This window comes from Erinaceus europaeus, chromosome 6 (assembly GCF_950295315.1).
Source record: "Erinaceus europaeus chromosome 6, mEriEur2.1, whole genome shotgun sequence".
NCBI classification, from domain to species: Eukaryota; Metazoa; Chordata; class Mammalia; order Eulipotyphla; family Erinaceidae; genus Erinaceus; species Erinaceus europaeus.
The window spans coordinates 16,263,716-16,280,332 of record NC_080167.1 but is presented as its reverse complement, the minus strand read 5'-3'; the positions used below and the strand labels follow the sequence as shown (position 1 = coordinate 16,280,332).

General features: G+C 41.3%; 1 protein-coding gene across 6 annotated transcripts in view; it reads right to left on the bottom strand.

Annotated features, from left to right (window-relative positions):
* Window positions 1-276: 276 nt before the first annotated feature.
* CCDC62 (coiled-coil domain containing 62) overlaps window positions 277-16,617 on the bottom strand; it is a 65,528-nt gene continuing 49,187 nt past the window's right edge. For 4 of the 6 annotated variants that reach the window (XM_060193184.1, XM_060193185.1, XM_060193181.1 and 1 more), the window contains exons 11-13: window positions 15,692-15,817; window positions 1,670-1,763; window positions 277-976 (exon numbers count right to left, since the gene is read on the bottom strand). In XM_060193184.1, coding sequence (XP_060049167.1) covers window positions 1,710-1,763; window positions 15,692-15,817 — 180 coding nt within the window. In that variant the 3' untranslated portion in view covers window positions 277-976; window positions 1,670-1,709. Of the gene's footprint in view, window positions 977-1,665; window positions 1,764-15,691; window positions 15,818-16,617 lie in introns of all 6 variants that reach the window. The other 2 variants (XM_060193182.1, XM_060193187.1) reach the window with 2 other exon arrangements.

Here is a 16,617-nt window from a genome sequence, read left to right as displayed (position 1 = left end):
AAAGAAGCATTTGTACAGCACAATAGAACTTTGATAACTGCATGCTGAAAAAATAAATAAATTTCCATTCCTGAGGAAATGAATTTGCCAGGTTTAGTTTCGAGCAACTAACCTTTCTTATTTTCTTCCTGTATAATAGAGAGAAACCAAATAAAATAAGTTTTCTTTATTACTAAAATATTTTTATTGAATAAAGCTGATCAAGTCACTTAGGAAGGACGGAGAGGTATACAGTATACACAGTATATGCTCAAGAAAATCAAATCACTTTACAAGTCCAAACAAAAATGTTTTAGTCTTTAATGATAAAAAAATACATCTAAAACCTGATTTTCCATCAAGCTTGTATACATAGATGGGATGATTATAGATCCAACAAAGACAGGGCTCTGTTCAGCTTTGGGACAGAAGGACCTCAGTTGCCAGTAAGTTAGAGATGTTTCCAGTCAAAAATAAGTTTTGATCATATCATCTTATGTCTGTTTTACACAACAAAGTTCAGAGCTAAAACCACAGAGAAGATATTGCTGTTTCTCATATACTTGGAGCGGATTCTCATAAACTATTGGTTATAATTTAGATGTATGCACAGGTTTACAAAAAAAATCAGATAGCTGTATATGTTATATGCAGGGATTCTCTATTTGATGTTTCTACTTTCAAAAAATATCTTCTTTAGAATTTAACCATATTCAGCAAAAATAAAGTCTTTTTGCTTAGCATAATTGCAAGTTTGTATTTCTGTGATATACAAAATGAGGTCTGATTTCACACACAAAAATAATTCTTGCACATGAAAATAGTTAACTTGAAAACACACGAAATAGAGATGTTTGAGAATTAACTTTCAGTTTCTGCTCCCTTTGGTGTTAAATATTCCATACAAAAGATTACAGTCCTCTTTGTTTTCAAGGTTAAGTATCAGATATTGATGTTTACTCCCTGCTTTCCACATAGATTTAAAAAAAATCGGCTTCTGCAGGAAGGAAACACAGAGTTAATAAAATCAGAATCAATGAGTGTTGGATCATGTGCTAAAAGTTCCCGGTCTCTAAAATGTGAAGTTTATTCTGACTTTCACCAATGTTAGATCATGTAAAATATTTATAAATGTGAAAACTTGTCAGCAAAGAGAGAGAGAAAAAGTAGCAGACAGGGAAGGAGAATAAGCTCACAGCTTTTTACAGAGTTCTTTAAATGTGCTTACAGTAAAAATACCTGAAATCGGTAAACCTTTTATTTTATCAAACTGGATTCTGAAGAGATGCAGGTTCAATAGGAGGAAACACAACTGGAGAAAGTGCTTACTGAGTCAGTAAACTGGCTTATAGAGCTTGAAACCCTCCCCCTGAACACTTCTTTCCAGAAGAAAGACATACATAGATAAAATGTTGATATGTTAAAGTAGATTTGATTTTGTAAGCTTTAGGTATCTCTTCCTTGAATTTAACATTTTAGGCATTAAGGATGCTTTAACCTGCATTTTTCTTGTCGGTAACTGACATTTCACCCTGATTAAGTTGAGAAGGTATGTGTGAGCAGGTCAAGTAATAGAGAAAGGATTACAAATCAAACAAATGTCTAACCTTGACTCAACATTATCAATGTTCCCAAGTTACTTATTAAATATCAAGTAAGATGTAAGGTGAGATAAGCAAAGGTGACTTACCCATGATCACAGTGAGTATTGAAGCTGACATTTGTTTTCTTCAATTACTGAGAAAGGTATTTTTTTGAGCTGAGTCTTCTGATACTTCAGAGATCTAAGGAAAAAAATAGTAACCAAGATAGTAAAATTAGAAAATTAATTAAGATAGTCTACAAATGTAGCAGAAATTCCTTTATATTTAAATGATTTAATGATTTATGATAGTAAGAGAGGAGAAGATCAGAGCATCACTCTGGCATATGCAGTACCAATAATCAAACTCAGGACTTTATGCCTGAGAGCCTAATGCTTTATCCACTGTGCCATCTCCTAGGCTGCAGGCAGAAATGCCTTTAAAGGACTTTTGGGAATTAATGAAATATAAGGAATTATTTCCATATAAGTACCATATATCCACCCAACCAAGATGTTGGGGTAATGATGTGTCTCTCTAATGGTAGTAGGAGTACTGTGTTTGCTTCACTGCATAGTGTTATGGCAATCAGCTAAAGTCCAAATATGGCTCTCTGTCAGCCTTTATTTTTCCCCCTCCATTTTATTGGATGGGAAAGAGAGAAATTGAGAGGGGAGGGGGAGACAAGAGAGGGAGAAAGACACCTACAGACCTGCTTCACTGCTTTTGAAGTGTCTCCCTGCAGGTGGGGAATGGGGCCTCAAACCCAGATCCTTCATAGGTCCTTGCACTCTATCAGTCTTGAAAGCTTGTTTGGAGGTTCTAGCAGGGGAGTGAAGCTACTGGTATGACTGAAGACCGGTCCATCTCTATTTGAGGAAAGCCGTCCTCTTCGACCAAGTGGGCAGCTTCAGGAGGGACGCACTTGGAGCGATGAGGGAGGAAGGGGACACCTGCCTAGCCGAATCAACCCTGGCGATCAATGGGGTGACAGATGTCGCAGCCAGATCACCCTCACATCCTCTATCAGTCTTAATATGAAATATTTGCTGAGTCATTAATGAAGACAGTGAATGAATGAATGAATGAATGAATGAATGAATGAATGAATGAATGAATATCAGCAACTCTAAATGTTATCTTCATTAAGGGCCTGCTGAAGGCTTACAGAAGGAAGCACTGTTAGGTCTTTGAGAAGCTTTTTAAAATGGAAAAAAAGGGAACTGGAGAGATAGCTCACGTGGAAGCATGCCAGCTTTGTCATGCATGTGACCCAGCTTCAAGCCAGGTCCCCACTGTACCTGCACCAGGGGGATGTTTAGGTGCTATAGTGTGTAATCTCTCTCTCTCTCTTTCTCTCTCTCTCTCTCCCTCTCTCTCTCTTTCCCTCTCTATCTGAAAAAGTTGGTCTGGAGAGAAAAAGAAAAAGCTGGGGGTGGGGTGGTGGCAGGCAGTGGCACACTTGTTTAAGCATACACATCAGCATGTGCAAGGATCTGGACTTGAGCCCCTGCTCCGTACCTGCAGGTGTCTCTCTTTCTCTCCCCCTCTCTGTCTTCCCCTCCTCTCTTGATTTCTTTCCATCCTATCCAACAACAACAACAGCAATGGCAACAATAACAACAACAACAACAACAAGGGCAACAAAAATGGGGAAAATGGCCTCTAGGAGCAGTGGGTTTGTAGTGCAGGCACTGAGTCCCAGCGATAACCCTGGAGGCAGAAATAAATAAATAAATAAATAAATAAATAAATAATAAAGTAGAATGAAAAAAAAAGGGGGAATGGCCACTGGGAGCAGTGGATCTATAGTGCAGGCACTGAGTCCCAGCACTAATCCTGGTGGCAATGAGAGAGAAAGAGAAGAAGAAAGGGGAGAAGGAAGGAGGAGGAGGAAGAAAAAGAAGGAAGAAAGAAAGAGGGTCAGGAGATAGCTTACCTGCTAAAGATCACTTTTTAAAAAATATATATTTATTTTCCCTTGTTTTTTATTGTTGTAGTTATTGTTGTTACTATTGATGTTGTCATTGTTGAATAGGACAGAGAGAAACGGAGAGAGGAGGGGAGATGGTGGGGGGGGGGAGAAAGATAGACACCTGCAGACCTGCTTCACTGCCTGTGAAGCGACTCCCCTGCAGGTGGGGAGCGGGGGGCTTGAACCCGGATCTTTACGCCAGTCCTTGCACTTTGCGCTACGTGCTCTTAATCCGCTGCACTACCGCCCAACTCCCTACGGATCACTCTTTACCATGTTCAAGGACCTGAGTTCAAGCCCCCAGCACCACACAGCAGTGCCATACCCCAGAAGAAGTCCTGTGAATGGTGGAGTGATACTCTGGTGTCTGTCCTTCTTTGCCTCTACCTCTCCGTGTCTCTCTATCTAAAATTTAAAGGGATGGGGGGAGGAAGGGGCTTGTAAAGCACATTGCCAAGCAGCTTTCATGTATTTGGAATTACACATGGATGTGGCCATGGGGCCTTGAGAGAAGAAGAAAAAAATAAAAGGGTGAAAGAGAAGAAACAGGGGAAGTCTCCTCCTCCTCCTTCCCCCTGCCCCGCGGGGTCTGCTTTAGTCATGCAAGGTTTACTCTAGGTGCTTTGAGACCTCTGTGTTTTCACCTGTGCTGCTCCCTCTCTCCTTAAATAACCTTCCTAGGTATTGCATAATCCATGTATCTTATTATTTTTTTCTCTCTTTTTTTAATTTCTTAATTGGGGAATTAATGTTTTACATTCAACAGTAAATACAATAGTTTGTACATTCATAACCATGTATCTTATTAACTTAAAACACTATTCATAGACTTTTATCAAATCGACGCAAAGATTATTCCAGAAGGTATACCCATCGTCTCAAACAGGTGATGAGGGTGTGCAGTATGTGCACCAGTCAGAGCTCCAAGCTGAGTCCCAGGCTGAACTCTGCTCTGCTCCTACACCCCAAGTAGGACACCTGCTGACAGCGAAGTTGAAGCACTCAGTTGTGCTTTGTTTTACTCTTCCCCCCCCCCCCGGCTTCCAAATTATTTGTTTTAATAGCTCATGTATAGTTTTGGGGGGGAAGTATTCGAGGACCAGCATAAGGATCCCGGTTCGAGCCCCTGGCTCCCCACTGGCAGGGGAGTCGCTTCACAAGCAGTGAAACAGGTCTGCAGGTGTCTCTCTTTCTCTCCCCCCTCTGTCTTCCCCTCCTCTCTCCATTTCTATCTGTCTATCCAACAACAACGACATCAATAACCACAACAATGTTAAACAACAAGGGCAACAAAAGGGAAAACAAATATTTTTTAAAAATCTTTAAAAAAAATATCCTTACTCCCGTCCCCAGAAATAGCTCCACATTCAAAGCCTTCCTGACTGTCTACGGCTAACAGTCCATCGTGCAGCTGGCTGTACCACGAGTGTCCCTTCCCACTGGACACTTGGTTTGTCCCTTAATTCCTCTGTTAGAAAAGAAGGCCGAAAACCTGTCCATGTGCCACTTGGCACACATGTAGATGTGCCTACAGGAGAGATTCCCAAGGCAACACTGCCATGACAAGAGAGCAGTTCTAGTTTCCAGAAAACACTGTCAGTTTCCTGACCAGAAGGACTGAAGCATTCTGTACCTCCCAGGAATGTGAAAGAGCACCTGTTTCATGGGTGGGCTCTGAAGTAAAACGCTGAACTTCAGCAGCAGAAGGCACAACCATGGTGAGGCAGACAGGCTGCTCAGTTTTACCCAACTTTCTTACTAGCAATACCAGGAATTTTATTTTCACAAAATGGTTTGCTTTTTCTGTAACTGGCTATGCAAAGTTCAGAGCACCACGGGGAGTGGGAAGCACTTTGCCAAGCAGGTTTCTGCCAATTAAATTCTGTTCTCTCAGCATCTCTGGATCACTCAAATAATCTGCTGGAATATATATTACATCTGGAGCAACAGTATTTCCAACTAACTGTACTTCAGTTGTGGGAGGTTAAGCATGAGATTTAATTAATTTTCTTCACTGTCCAATGAAAGGTTAGCATTAGCTAGCTCTTCTGGGTCTATCTAGCTCAAATAGACTCTTAGGCCAGGTTTTCATCAACAGTTCATTTTTTTTTTTTTGTCTGTAATTGAGGCCACTGTATTTTCCTATCACTTCATCCAGTGTTCTCTGAGCATCAGCTGTGACAGGTACTGTGTGTGCTACCAGGAATGCCTGAATGAATAGAAGGGCTCCTTCAGATGCTAGAGGAAGAGCAGTGAGAGGTGTGCCCAGCTACCACAAGCTGTGACTTGTACTCTGACACACACACGCACACGCACACTGCTCTGCTATGAAGACAGTGTGATGACACCTGGGATGGGAATTTCACAAAATCCTAGAGAGGCATTTGTTTAGGTGTGATGTTGTCCACGAGAAATACTAAGTGGGCTGGCAAAATAGCTCACTTGGATAGTACACTGCTTTGCCATGTGCATGAGCCAGGTTCAAGACTGATCACACAGCACTGGAGGAAGCTTTGGTGGTGTCTCTCTCTCTCTCTCTCCCTCTCTCTCTGATTCCCTGTCTTTATCTAAAACCAAAACAAAACCAAAAACAAAAAAGAAGGAAGGAATGTTGGGTAGTCTGCCAGCTCCCCCTGGTTTCTGCTTAACCAAGCACCAGTATGCCTATATAGGGATTGGTTTGATCCCATTCAAAGCGGTCTATTTACATAAATCACTTTTACATTTACATAAAGCACCACACTCCCTCCAGGGCATTGGTGGTTTAGTGGTAGAATTCTTGCCTGCTCTGCCCCCTCTCCTTGTCATACCCTGATTTTCACCAGTCACTTTTCTCTCCACCCTCTCTGCGTCGCATCCTGTTCCCACCCTACTGGGCTAGTATATTTATAAGGACAAGATTGTTTGTAGTTTTTAGTTTAGCTTAGCTTGGTATAGATTGCGCTGCGTCCTGCATGAATAAAGAGATACTGCGTACGACCCAGCCATGAGTCCCGGGTCATCTGTTACCCGCCCGTGAAGCCAGCCCAGCGCAAACAACAAAGGAAGACTAGGTGGACTGAGCCATGTCATCTAACAATGAATAGCCATATGTACATATGCACACACCCTCAAGCATCCCCCAACACACACACAACTGTATTAACGAACCCATCCATCAACAGCTGCTGCTCCAGCTTCCCATCTGGTAAACCTCCTCTACTACTTCCCAAGAAATCACAAGTTGCAACCTCTCTGACACCAAACTCTTATGTGCAAACTACAGGGATGGTGTTTTTTCTTTTTCTTTTTCCTAGTAGGGTGCCCTATTCACTTCAGTTTTTGTGTGTTTCTTTGCCACTTTGACATGCATGATGCTCTCCTGCCATTTTGCCTACTTTTCTATCCTGTCAACACGAATATGTCATTGATGAGGTATTGGGATGTTGTGTAACTAACCCCACATTTCCTGTAAGCCTTATGGTTTCCTTGTGCAATTCTGCAGTGTGTTGTGGATTTCAGGAACCTGTATATTGCACTATAGCAGAAATATCTGCAATGATCAAAATGTTAATCAAGGCTGCAGTACATGGGATGTACTCTTCTTTTTTTCTTTTTTCCACCAGAGTTATTGCAGGGTTGGCAGTGCCTGTACAACTCCACTGCTCCTGGTGGCTATTTAAAATTTTTCTTGGGGGTCAGGCAGTAGCGCAGTGGGTTAAGCGCACATGGTGTAAAATGCAAGGACCAGCAGAAGGATCCCAATTCGAGCCCCCAGCTCCCCACTTGCAGGGAGTCACTTCACAGGTGGTGAAGCAGGTGTGCAGGTGTCTGTCTTTCTCTCCCTCTCTGTCTTCCCCTCCTCTCTCTATTTCTCTCTGTCCTATCCAACAACAACAACGACATCAATAACAATGATAACAATAACCACAACAATGGTAAAACAATCAGGGTAACAAAAGGGAAAAAAATGGCTTCCAGGAGCAGTGGGTGGATTCGTGGTGCAGACACCAAGCTCTGGCAATAACCCTGGAGGCAAAAAAAGAAAAAAAAATCTTGTTTTTTGAGATAGAAAGTAAGAGACAGAAATATAAATGTCCTTACATAAAGTGATATGTGCACTCTACCCTATGTACTATTCGTATTTTATTTTATTGAATGAGATAGAAAGATAGACACACACACACACATAGAGATGGAGGGAGGGAGGGGAGGAGGGGGAGGCTAGAGCAGCTCCAGTTTATGGTGCTGTTGGGAATTGAACCTATGTATACTTCTTCATTTTTAAAAATATTTAAACATTATTTATTTATGTGGTCCGGGAGGTGGCACAGTGATAAAGCTTTGGACTCTCAAGCATGAGGTCCTGAGTTTGATCCCTGGCAGCACATGTACCACAGTGATGTCTGGTTCTTTCTCTCTCCTCCTATCTTCCTCATTAATAAATAAATAAAATCTTTTAAAAATTATTTATTTATTTATTTTCCCTTTTTGTTGCCCTTGTTGTTTTAATCATTGTTGTAGTTATTACTGTTGTTGTTATTGATGTTATTGTTGCCAGATAGGACAGAGAGAAATGGAGAAAGGAGGAGAAGACAGAGATGGGAAAGAGATAGACACCTGCAGACCTGCTTCATCGCTTGTGAAGCAACTCCCCTGCAGATGGGGAGCCGGGGGCTCGAACCAGGATCCTTAAGCCAGTGCTCGAGTTTCGTGCCATGTGCACTTAACCCGCTGCACTACAGCCCGATCCCTGTATACTTCTTTATTAATGTACTAAATAAAATAGAACTATGGATCCAATATCCTGCAGTCATAAGTCAGTGCTGAGTATAAATGACATCTTTAAGACACTTGCAATAACTAATGTGATGTGGGATGATCTGTGGTCTCAATTAGTGATAAAGTTATGGATATTAGATACTATCATGACTTTTTCCCCTTATTCATTGAATAAGTGCTAAATTTCAACTAGAGATTAATAAAAATAAATTGTATTTTATAATCTTGTAGCCCATTATTAATCACAAATAAAAAACTGGAAGAAAAAAATAAATGGTGTGTGATTTAAACTCCCATCCAAGTTTACGAAACCCCTGAATTATTTTTTAAAAATTATTATCTTTATTTAGTTATTGGATAGAGACAGCAAAAAATTGAGAGGAAGGGGAAGATAGGGAGAGAGACAGAGAGACACCTGCAGCCTTGCTTCACCACTAGCAAAGTTTCCCACTGCAGGTGGGGACTGGGGGCTTGAACCTGGGGCCTTGCGCACTGTAATGTGTGCACTTAACCAGTTGCACCATCACCTAGCTCCAAAGCCCTGAATTCTATTCAACAGACCCTAAAAAAATCTCTGTTCTCATATGGATGTGTTTAAGTCACCATTTAATATACACTGTCCATTTCTTCTTCTAGTTTTATGTTACTGTTTATCTACTGCTACACTTCTATTTTATGTTAGGTTGACAGAATAGTTTTTAGTATTTTATTACAAATCATCTACTGCCATTATAACTTTATTTTCCTAATTTTAGCAGATACTTAAAGCCAGGGATCACAAACTATGACCTATGGAACCAAAAACAAAAACAAAAACAAAAAAAAACGACAACAAAAAAGTAACTCTACATTTAGTATTCTGAGAGCTGTACATGTTGTTTTCCAAAGTAGTCAGCAGTGTTACCAGGATGTTATCTTCTCAAGTTCATAGTGGATGGCCCATTGTTAACATATATATAAATTCAACTTATCGGGGTACCGGGTGGTAGCTCACCCAGTTAAGCGCACACAGTATGAAGCACAAGGACTGGTACAAAGATCTGGGTTCAAGCCCTTGCTCCCCACCTGCAGTGGGGACTCTTTACAAGCGGGGAAGCAGGTCTGTAGATGTCTATCTTTCTCCCTCTCAATTTCTCTCTGTTATATTGAATAATATGGAAAAAAAAAAAAGAAAGAAAGAAAAAGTGACTGCCTGGAGTGATGGATTCATAGTGCTAGCACCGAGCCCCAACAACTGGAGGCAAAATAAACAAACAAACAAACAAACAAATAAATAAATTAAATAGGAGGCCCAGTGGTGGACCACCTGGTTAAGCACACTTAGTACTAAGTATGCAAGGATCCTCGTAAGGATCTGGGTTCAAGACCCTGGCTCCCCACCTGCAAGAAGGATGCTTCACAAGCGGCAAAGCAGGTCAGTAGGTATCTATTTTTCTCTCTCCCTCCCTCCCATCTCAATTTCTCTCTATCCTACCCAATAAAAATGGAAAAAATGGCTTCAGGAGCAGTGGATTCGTAGTGCCAGTACCAAGCCCTAAAGATAAACCTGGAGGCAATAATAAATAAATAAATAAATATTCAATGGAATATTACTTTGTACTTAAATTAAGACGATTGTTTGGAACACACTGGATGGGACTGTATGTGATTGTGCTTAATGAAGTAAGTAGGTAAATAAGGAGGTGAAAGGCACTGTTAGATGGACTTGCCAACTGGAGAAATAAAGACAACTGAAATTCACAAGCTGGACCAGAGAAGAAAGAGAGAGAGAGAGAGAGAAAGAGAGAGGAAGAGAGAGAGAGAGATAGGAGGAGTAGGAGAAAGTAGTGAAATACTTTGGAAGAACTACAGAAATCACCTGGTGGGTGTGGGGTTACAAAACTTTGGTGGTGGGCTTAGTGTGTAACTATATCTCCGTAATGTTATAATGATGCAAACTATTATTAAATAACTAATAAAAATAATTAGAGGGCTGGGTAGTGGCACACCTGGTAAAGCACATACTTTACAGTATCCAAGAACCAGGGTTTAAGCCCTCAGTCCTCACCGGCAGGGGGACAGCTTCACAATCGGTGAAATAGTGCTGCAAATATCTCTTTCCTTATCTCCCCCCTTCCCTCTCAATTTCTCTCTGTCTCTATCTAGGAAAAAAAAACAACTCTGCCCTTGCAGCTGGGGAGCAGTCCAACAGGTAAAACACAGGACTTCTATCCCTGCATATGCCAGAGTAGAAGTTTAATCTCTGTCTGTCTCATAAAAAAAATTACTTTTTATTTGTTTTTAACATAATTATATATTTTTTTGTAGATCTGGGGCCTTGTGCATATGGGACTACACCACTCCTGGGTCACTTTTTCACTCAGAGACAGAGAAACAGTGCAGCACTGGAGTTTCCCCCAGGGTTGAGTACTGGCAGTGCTCTGGCCTCAGTTCTTCTTATGAAGTAAGTCTAAAAAAACCCAAGAAATGTCCCAACAAATCCAAAAAAACAGAAAGCAGCTTAGTGGTGGCAAGGAGCTCAAAGGAGAGAGGGTGGAGTTGGGGGGTGACTGCAATAGGGCCAGGACAGGGAAATGTGTGGTTAATGTTCTGGAATTACATAAGGGTGATCACACAATTTTGTAAGTTTGTTAAAAATCACCTAATTGGGGAGCTGGGAGGTGGCACAGTAGGTTAAGTGTACATGGTGCAAAGCTCTAGGACCAGCGAAAGGGTCCTGGTTCAAGCCCCGGGCTCCCCACCTGCAGGGGGGTCACTTCACAAGTGGTGAAGCAGGTCTGCAGGTGTCTGTCTTTCTCTCTGTCTTCCCCTCCCCTCTTTATTTCTCTCTCTCCTATCCAACAACAATGACAACAATAATAACAACAATGATAAACAATAAGGGCAACAAAAGGGAAAAAAATAGCCTCCAGGAGCAGTGGATTCATAGTGCTGTAACTAAGCCCCAGTGATAATCATGGAGGCAAAAAAAAAAAATCACCTAATTATGCATTTTAGAAAATAGTAAGTTTTGTGGTATATGAAGTATATCTCAATTTAAAAAAAACTGCAACTCAAGAATGACCAGAGAAATCACGAATGTCACCTTGAGCTTTGTCCTCAGGGGCAGGGATAGAAGCAGCCTCACCAGTTACATTTAGAGGGACAGGTGAGCAACAAACTGGTTTTTGAACATTTAAGTTTCTTCTGTGGGGACTGGGCAGTAGCGAATAGGGTTAAGTGCACATGGTGCAAAGCACAAGGATCCCGATTCCAGCCCCCAGCTCCCCAACTGCAGGGGGGGTCACTTCTCTGGCAGTGAAGCAGGTCTGCAGGTGTCTGTCTTTCTCTCCCCCTCTCTGTCTTCCTCTCCTCTCTTAATTTCTCTCTGTTCTATTCAACAACAACAATAGCAATAACAACAATAACAACCACAACAAGGGCAACAACAAGAGCAACAAAAAGGGAGAAATAGCCTCCAGGAGCAGTGGATTCGTTTTGCTGGCACCGAGCCCCAGTGGTAACTCTGGAGGCAAAAAAAAAAAAAAAGTTTCTTCTGCAACAGTATAAATAAATTCCTTTACCAATGCCTCAAAGAGAGTGTATTAAGAACTCAGGAGGTGGTCCTCCTAATAGGTGACTGTCAGACTGGCAAGCCTGAGGTCCCAAGTTTGATCCTCAGCACTGCATATGTCAGAATGATGTTCTGTTTCTTTCTGAAGTTAACTTAGCTGAGCAGTATGCTAGCCTTTCTCATAAAAGGACCCAGGATCAAGCTGCCAGTCCCTATCTGCAGAGGGAAAGCTTCCAGAACCCTGAAGCAGTACTGCAGGCCTCCCTATCCCTCTCCCTTCCTTTTCAATTGCTCTCTGTCTCTATCAACAAAAAGAAAGGGGGTAAGGAGGTAGGGGAGGCTTCTGAAATGGTGGGTTTGTTGTATAGGCACCAAGCTCCAGCAATATTTCTGGTGGCAATTAAAAAAAAAGTTCATAGTAACTTTATTCATAGTAGCCCCAAACTGGAGACAACTTAAATGTGCCATCAACAGGATAACAACCTGTGCTCTATTTACACAGTGAAGAGTAAGCAACAATAAAAGAGTAGAGGCTGGCCCAGCTCACACAGTAGAGTACACACATGACCATGCATGACGACCTTGGTTCAGCCTCTGGTCCCCACCTGCAGTGGAGAAACTTCAAGAGCAGTGAAGCAATGCTCAGGTCTCTCTCTCCCTCCCCACCCTTCTTCTCTTCATCTCTCTCTCTGTATCAGAAAAAGAAGAAGAAAAAGGAAGAGGAATAAAAGGACCAAGAGGAATAGTAGAATCATTGTGCAAGCACTGAGTCCTAGCAATTATCATGGGGGGGGGGGGAGAGACAGAAAGAGAGAGAGAGAGAGAGAAGGAAAAGGAGGAAGAGAAGGGAAGGAACACATTGGATGAATCTCAAAAACAAATATTTTGAGAGAAGCTAGAGAGGGATAGATAGCATAATGGTTTGGTTATTCAAAGAGACTCTCTTGTCTGAGGCTCCAAAGTCCCAAGTACAATCTCCTGTGCCACCATAAACCAGAGCCAAGCAGTGTTCTGGTTAAAAAAAAAAAAGAGAGAGAGAGAGAGAAGGTAGACAGAATGTACACTATAAGACAACATTTCTATGAAGACAAGTGTTCCCTAGTGATAAAAATCAGATCATTTGGGTAGAGGAGTTGGCTTAATGGTGATGCAGAGACACCCAGGACTGAGGCTCCAAAGTCTGATTCCCCTACACCACCATAAGCCAGCATTGACCAGTGCTATGCTAAAATCAGTTGATTAGACCAATCATTTCCTGGGGTGGGGGCTAGGGAGGGATTCACTCCAAAGAGCATGAGAAAATTTTTGGAATGATGGAAATGTTCTCTCTCTTTTAATCAGAGCCTCATACATATGTGATTTCACTGCTCCAGACCACCATTCAAAAAGAGAGAGATACCAGAGCACCACACACCACTCATGAAGTTTTCTCTTGTGCCTGCCACTCCCATGTGGTGGCTGGGGGGTTGTTCTTTCTTTCTCCTACCCAGGAAAAAGAAAAAAATGTCGGCCAGGGACAGTGGAACCACACAGATACCAAACCCTATTAATGCCCTTGTGGGATAATAATAAAAAGGTAGCTAGTTTGCAATTCCTAATGAAGTAATAGATTTAAACAAGAAAAGCTAAGGAATATTAAAGTCACCTTAATGACTCTGCAATATAAATTCTCAAGCTGACAAATTCCTGAACTTGAACAAACTTAGCAAGTTTAGTAGTAGCCTTAGCAAATCGGACTAGCAGATATTGGGATTTTTCTGATATGATGGAATAGGAAGCAGACAGTATCACCAATGAAACAAAACAAAACCAAACAAAACTGATTCTGAGTCTAATTCAGGTTGTTAGATCTAAACACCATTTTATAGTAATGGGGGGGGAGGGATATATAGTGAGGGTAGAATCAGCAAGATTTAGAATGTGGAAAATTCTATAGGACAAATGAGTTGATGTTTCTGCCAAAAATAAATGGAATTATAAAACAAAACAAACAAACAAACAAAAAAAGTGCAAGAAAGTGGAAGTGAGGAAAGAAGAAAGGGAAGGAAGAGGATATTTAGTGATCAAGAAGACTTTGAGGCAGGTTGGAAGATAGTTTAGTGGGTAGAGTGTATCGGTGAGTTCCTGAGTTCAGTTCCAGCACCAGATGGGAGAACCACGGGAATTCCAGGGGTGATGGAATGGTGATTTGGTGTCTGTCTGTCTCGGACTAATCCCACTTCTCTCTCCCTCTAAATATGGAAAATTGGGCCAAGGAGACTGCTCAATGAGGCCTTCAGTTCATTCCTCAACATAATTAAAAAAGAAAAAAAAGGGTGAAAAAAGACTTTAGGGCTGGGGAGATATGATAATGGTTATGCAAAAAGATTTTCATGCCTAAGTTCCAAAATTCCAGATTCAGTTATGGAACCACCATAAACCAGGGCTGAGCAGTGCTCTGATTTAGAGAGAAAAAGAGACAGATAGAGAGAGAGAGAGAGAGAGATTGAGACCGAGTTTAAGGGACATTACCAAACGCAAAGTTGGGGTATTGTTTGGATACTGATTTTAATAAAGAATAAAAAGACAGTTTTGAGATAAGTGGGGTTACTGTTAATTTTTGTTGGATATGATACCACTATCATTTTTTTTTTTCAACCAGAAGTGTACTGTTCAGCTCTGGCTTATGGTAGTGCTAGGAATTGAGTTTGAGCCCTTTTTTTTTTTTTTCCTTTCTTTCTTTGCATAATCATTATCCTAGCTTCCCAGCCCACTAAGGTACAGAATGAAGTTATTTATACTTAAAATGATATGGTGTCTATGGTTCACTCTAAAATGCCTTAGAAGAAAACATGGATATGTATTATACATAGATGAGGGGAAATGGCAGAAAGTTGATGGTTAGAAGGGAGTAATGATAGTACTCTTTCTACTTTTGTGCATATTTGAAAATTTTTATAATAACTTATTTAAAATTATTTTATATTTATTTAATTTTCTTTTTGTTGCCCTTGTTTTTTATTGTTGTAGTTATTATTGTTGTTGTTATTGATGTTATCATTGTTAGGACAGAGAGTAATGAAGAGAGGAGGGGAAAACAGAGAGGGGGAGAGAAAGACATCTGCAGACCTGCTTCACCACTTGTGAATCTACTCCCTGCAGGTGGAGAGTCTGGGGCTGGAACCTGAATCTTTATGCCGGTCCTTGCACTTTGCGCCATGTGCACTTAACCCGCTGCGCTACCACCTGACTCCCAATAACTTACTTTTTAAATGCCCAAGAATTTCTCTTCATAGACTCAGGCAGTTAGAAAGTGGAAGTTTGGGGGCCAGGCGGTGGTGTACCTGGTTAAGCACTAAGCCCAAGGTCCCACTCAAGAATCTGGGTTTGAGCTGCCAGCCCCCCCACCTTCGGGGGGACGCTTCACAAGTGGCAATGTAGGTCTGCAAGTGTCTATCTTTCTCTATCCCTCTCTGTCTCCCTTTCCTTTCTTAATTTCTCTCTGTCCTATCCAATAAATGGCCTCCAACTGAGCCCCAGTGATAACCCTGGAGAAAAAAATGGAGAAAGAAAGATAGAAAGAGAAAAAAGAAAAAGAAAGTGGAAGTTTCAGTGCATTGACATTTGGCTCTGACTTTTCTTTCTCTTTAAAGTGAGTATGCTACCTCTTCCCCTCAGAGACATAAAGAAACTTTTTTTTTTTTTTTTTAACCAGAGCACTACTAAGCTCTGGTTTATGGTGGTAAGGGTGGGATTGAACCTGGGATTTGGGAGCCTCAAACATGAAAGTTTTTTGCAAAACCACTATGCTATGTCCCTCACACAAGAAACTTTTGTTTTAACATAAAATTAACCACGTACATTTAGGCCACTGCTGTTGAGGCTCTCAGAGCTGATGGGGAGCAGAGTACTCAGCGCCAGATCCGTCACCATCTGACGAGATTCTGCCAGCAAACGCTGAAGTTTACTTGTGGGAGAAAAATCATCCTGGAAAGATAACACAAGCTAAGTCTTCATTAAATCAAGCATTTCTCACACATTCATGTTTACATAGACAATGTTACTAACACAAATGATTAATATTTACATTAATATTACTTTGGCTTTAGGTACAATGTCCTTAATGCAAAAGGACATTAACTATGAAGATTACCAAGTCTGCCTTATGTGGAATTTACAGCTATCAATAGTTAACAGATACATGATAAAAGAATCCAGGGCATTGTGTAGCTCTCCTAAATCAACTATCTAAGGCCATAATTATCATGTCAAATGCTTTCAAACTGCAACTTTAAAACCTAAGCTTGGGGGCCAGGCAGTAGTGCAGTGGGTTAAGTACACATGGTGCCAAGCGCCAGGACCGTTGTAAGGATCCCAGTTGGAGCCCCTGGATTCCCATCTGCAGGGAGGTTGCTTCACAAATGGTGAAGCAGGTCTGCAGCTTTCTATCTTTCTCTCTCCCTCTCTGTCTTCCTCTCCTCTCTCAATTTCTCTCTGTCCTATCCAACAACAGCAATAACAATAACAACAACAAAAGCAAGAAAAATGGGGGAAAATGGCTTCCAGGAAGCAGTGGATTCACAGTGCAGGCACTGAGCCCCAGTGATAACCCTGGAGGCAAAACAAGCAAACAAAACTTAAACTTAGTTGCTGTATTGCACCACAGTAAAAGACTGGGGTGGGTGAAAGGGAGAGTTCAGGTCCTGCAACAGGATGGCAGAGGACCTAGTGGAGGTTATATTGTTGGGTGGAAAACTGAGAAATGTTATGCATGTACAAACTATTGT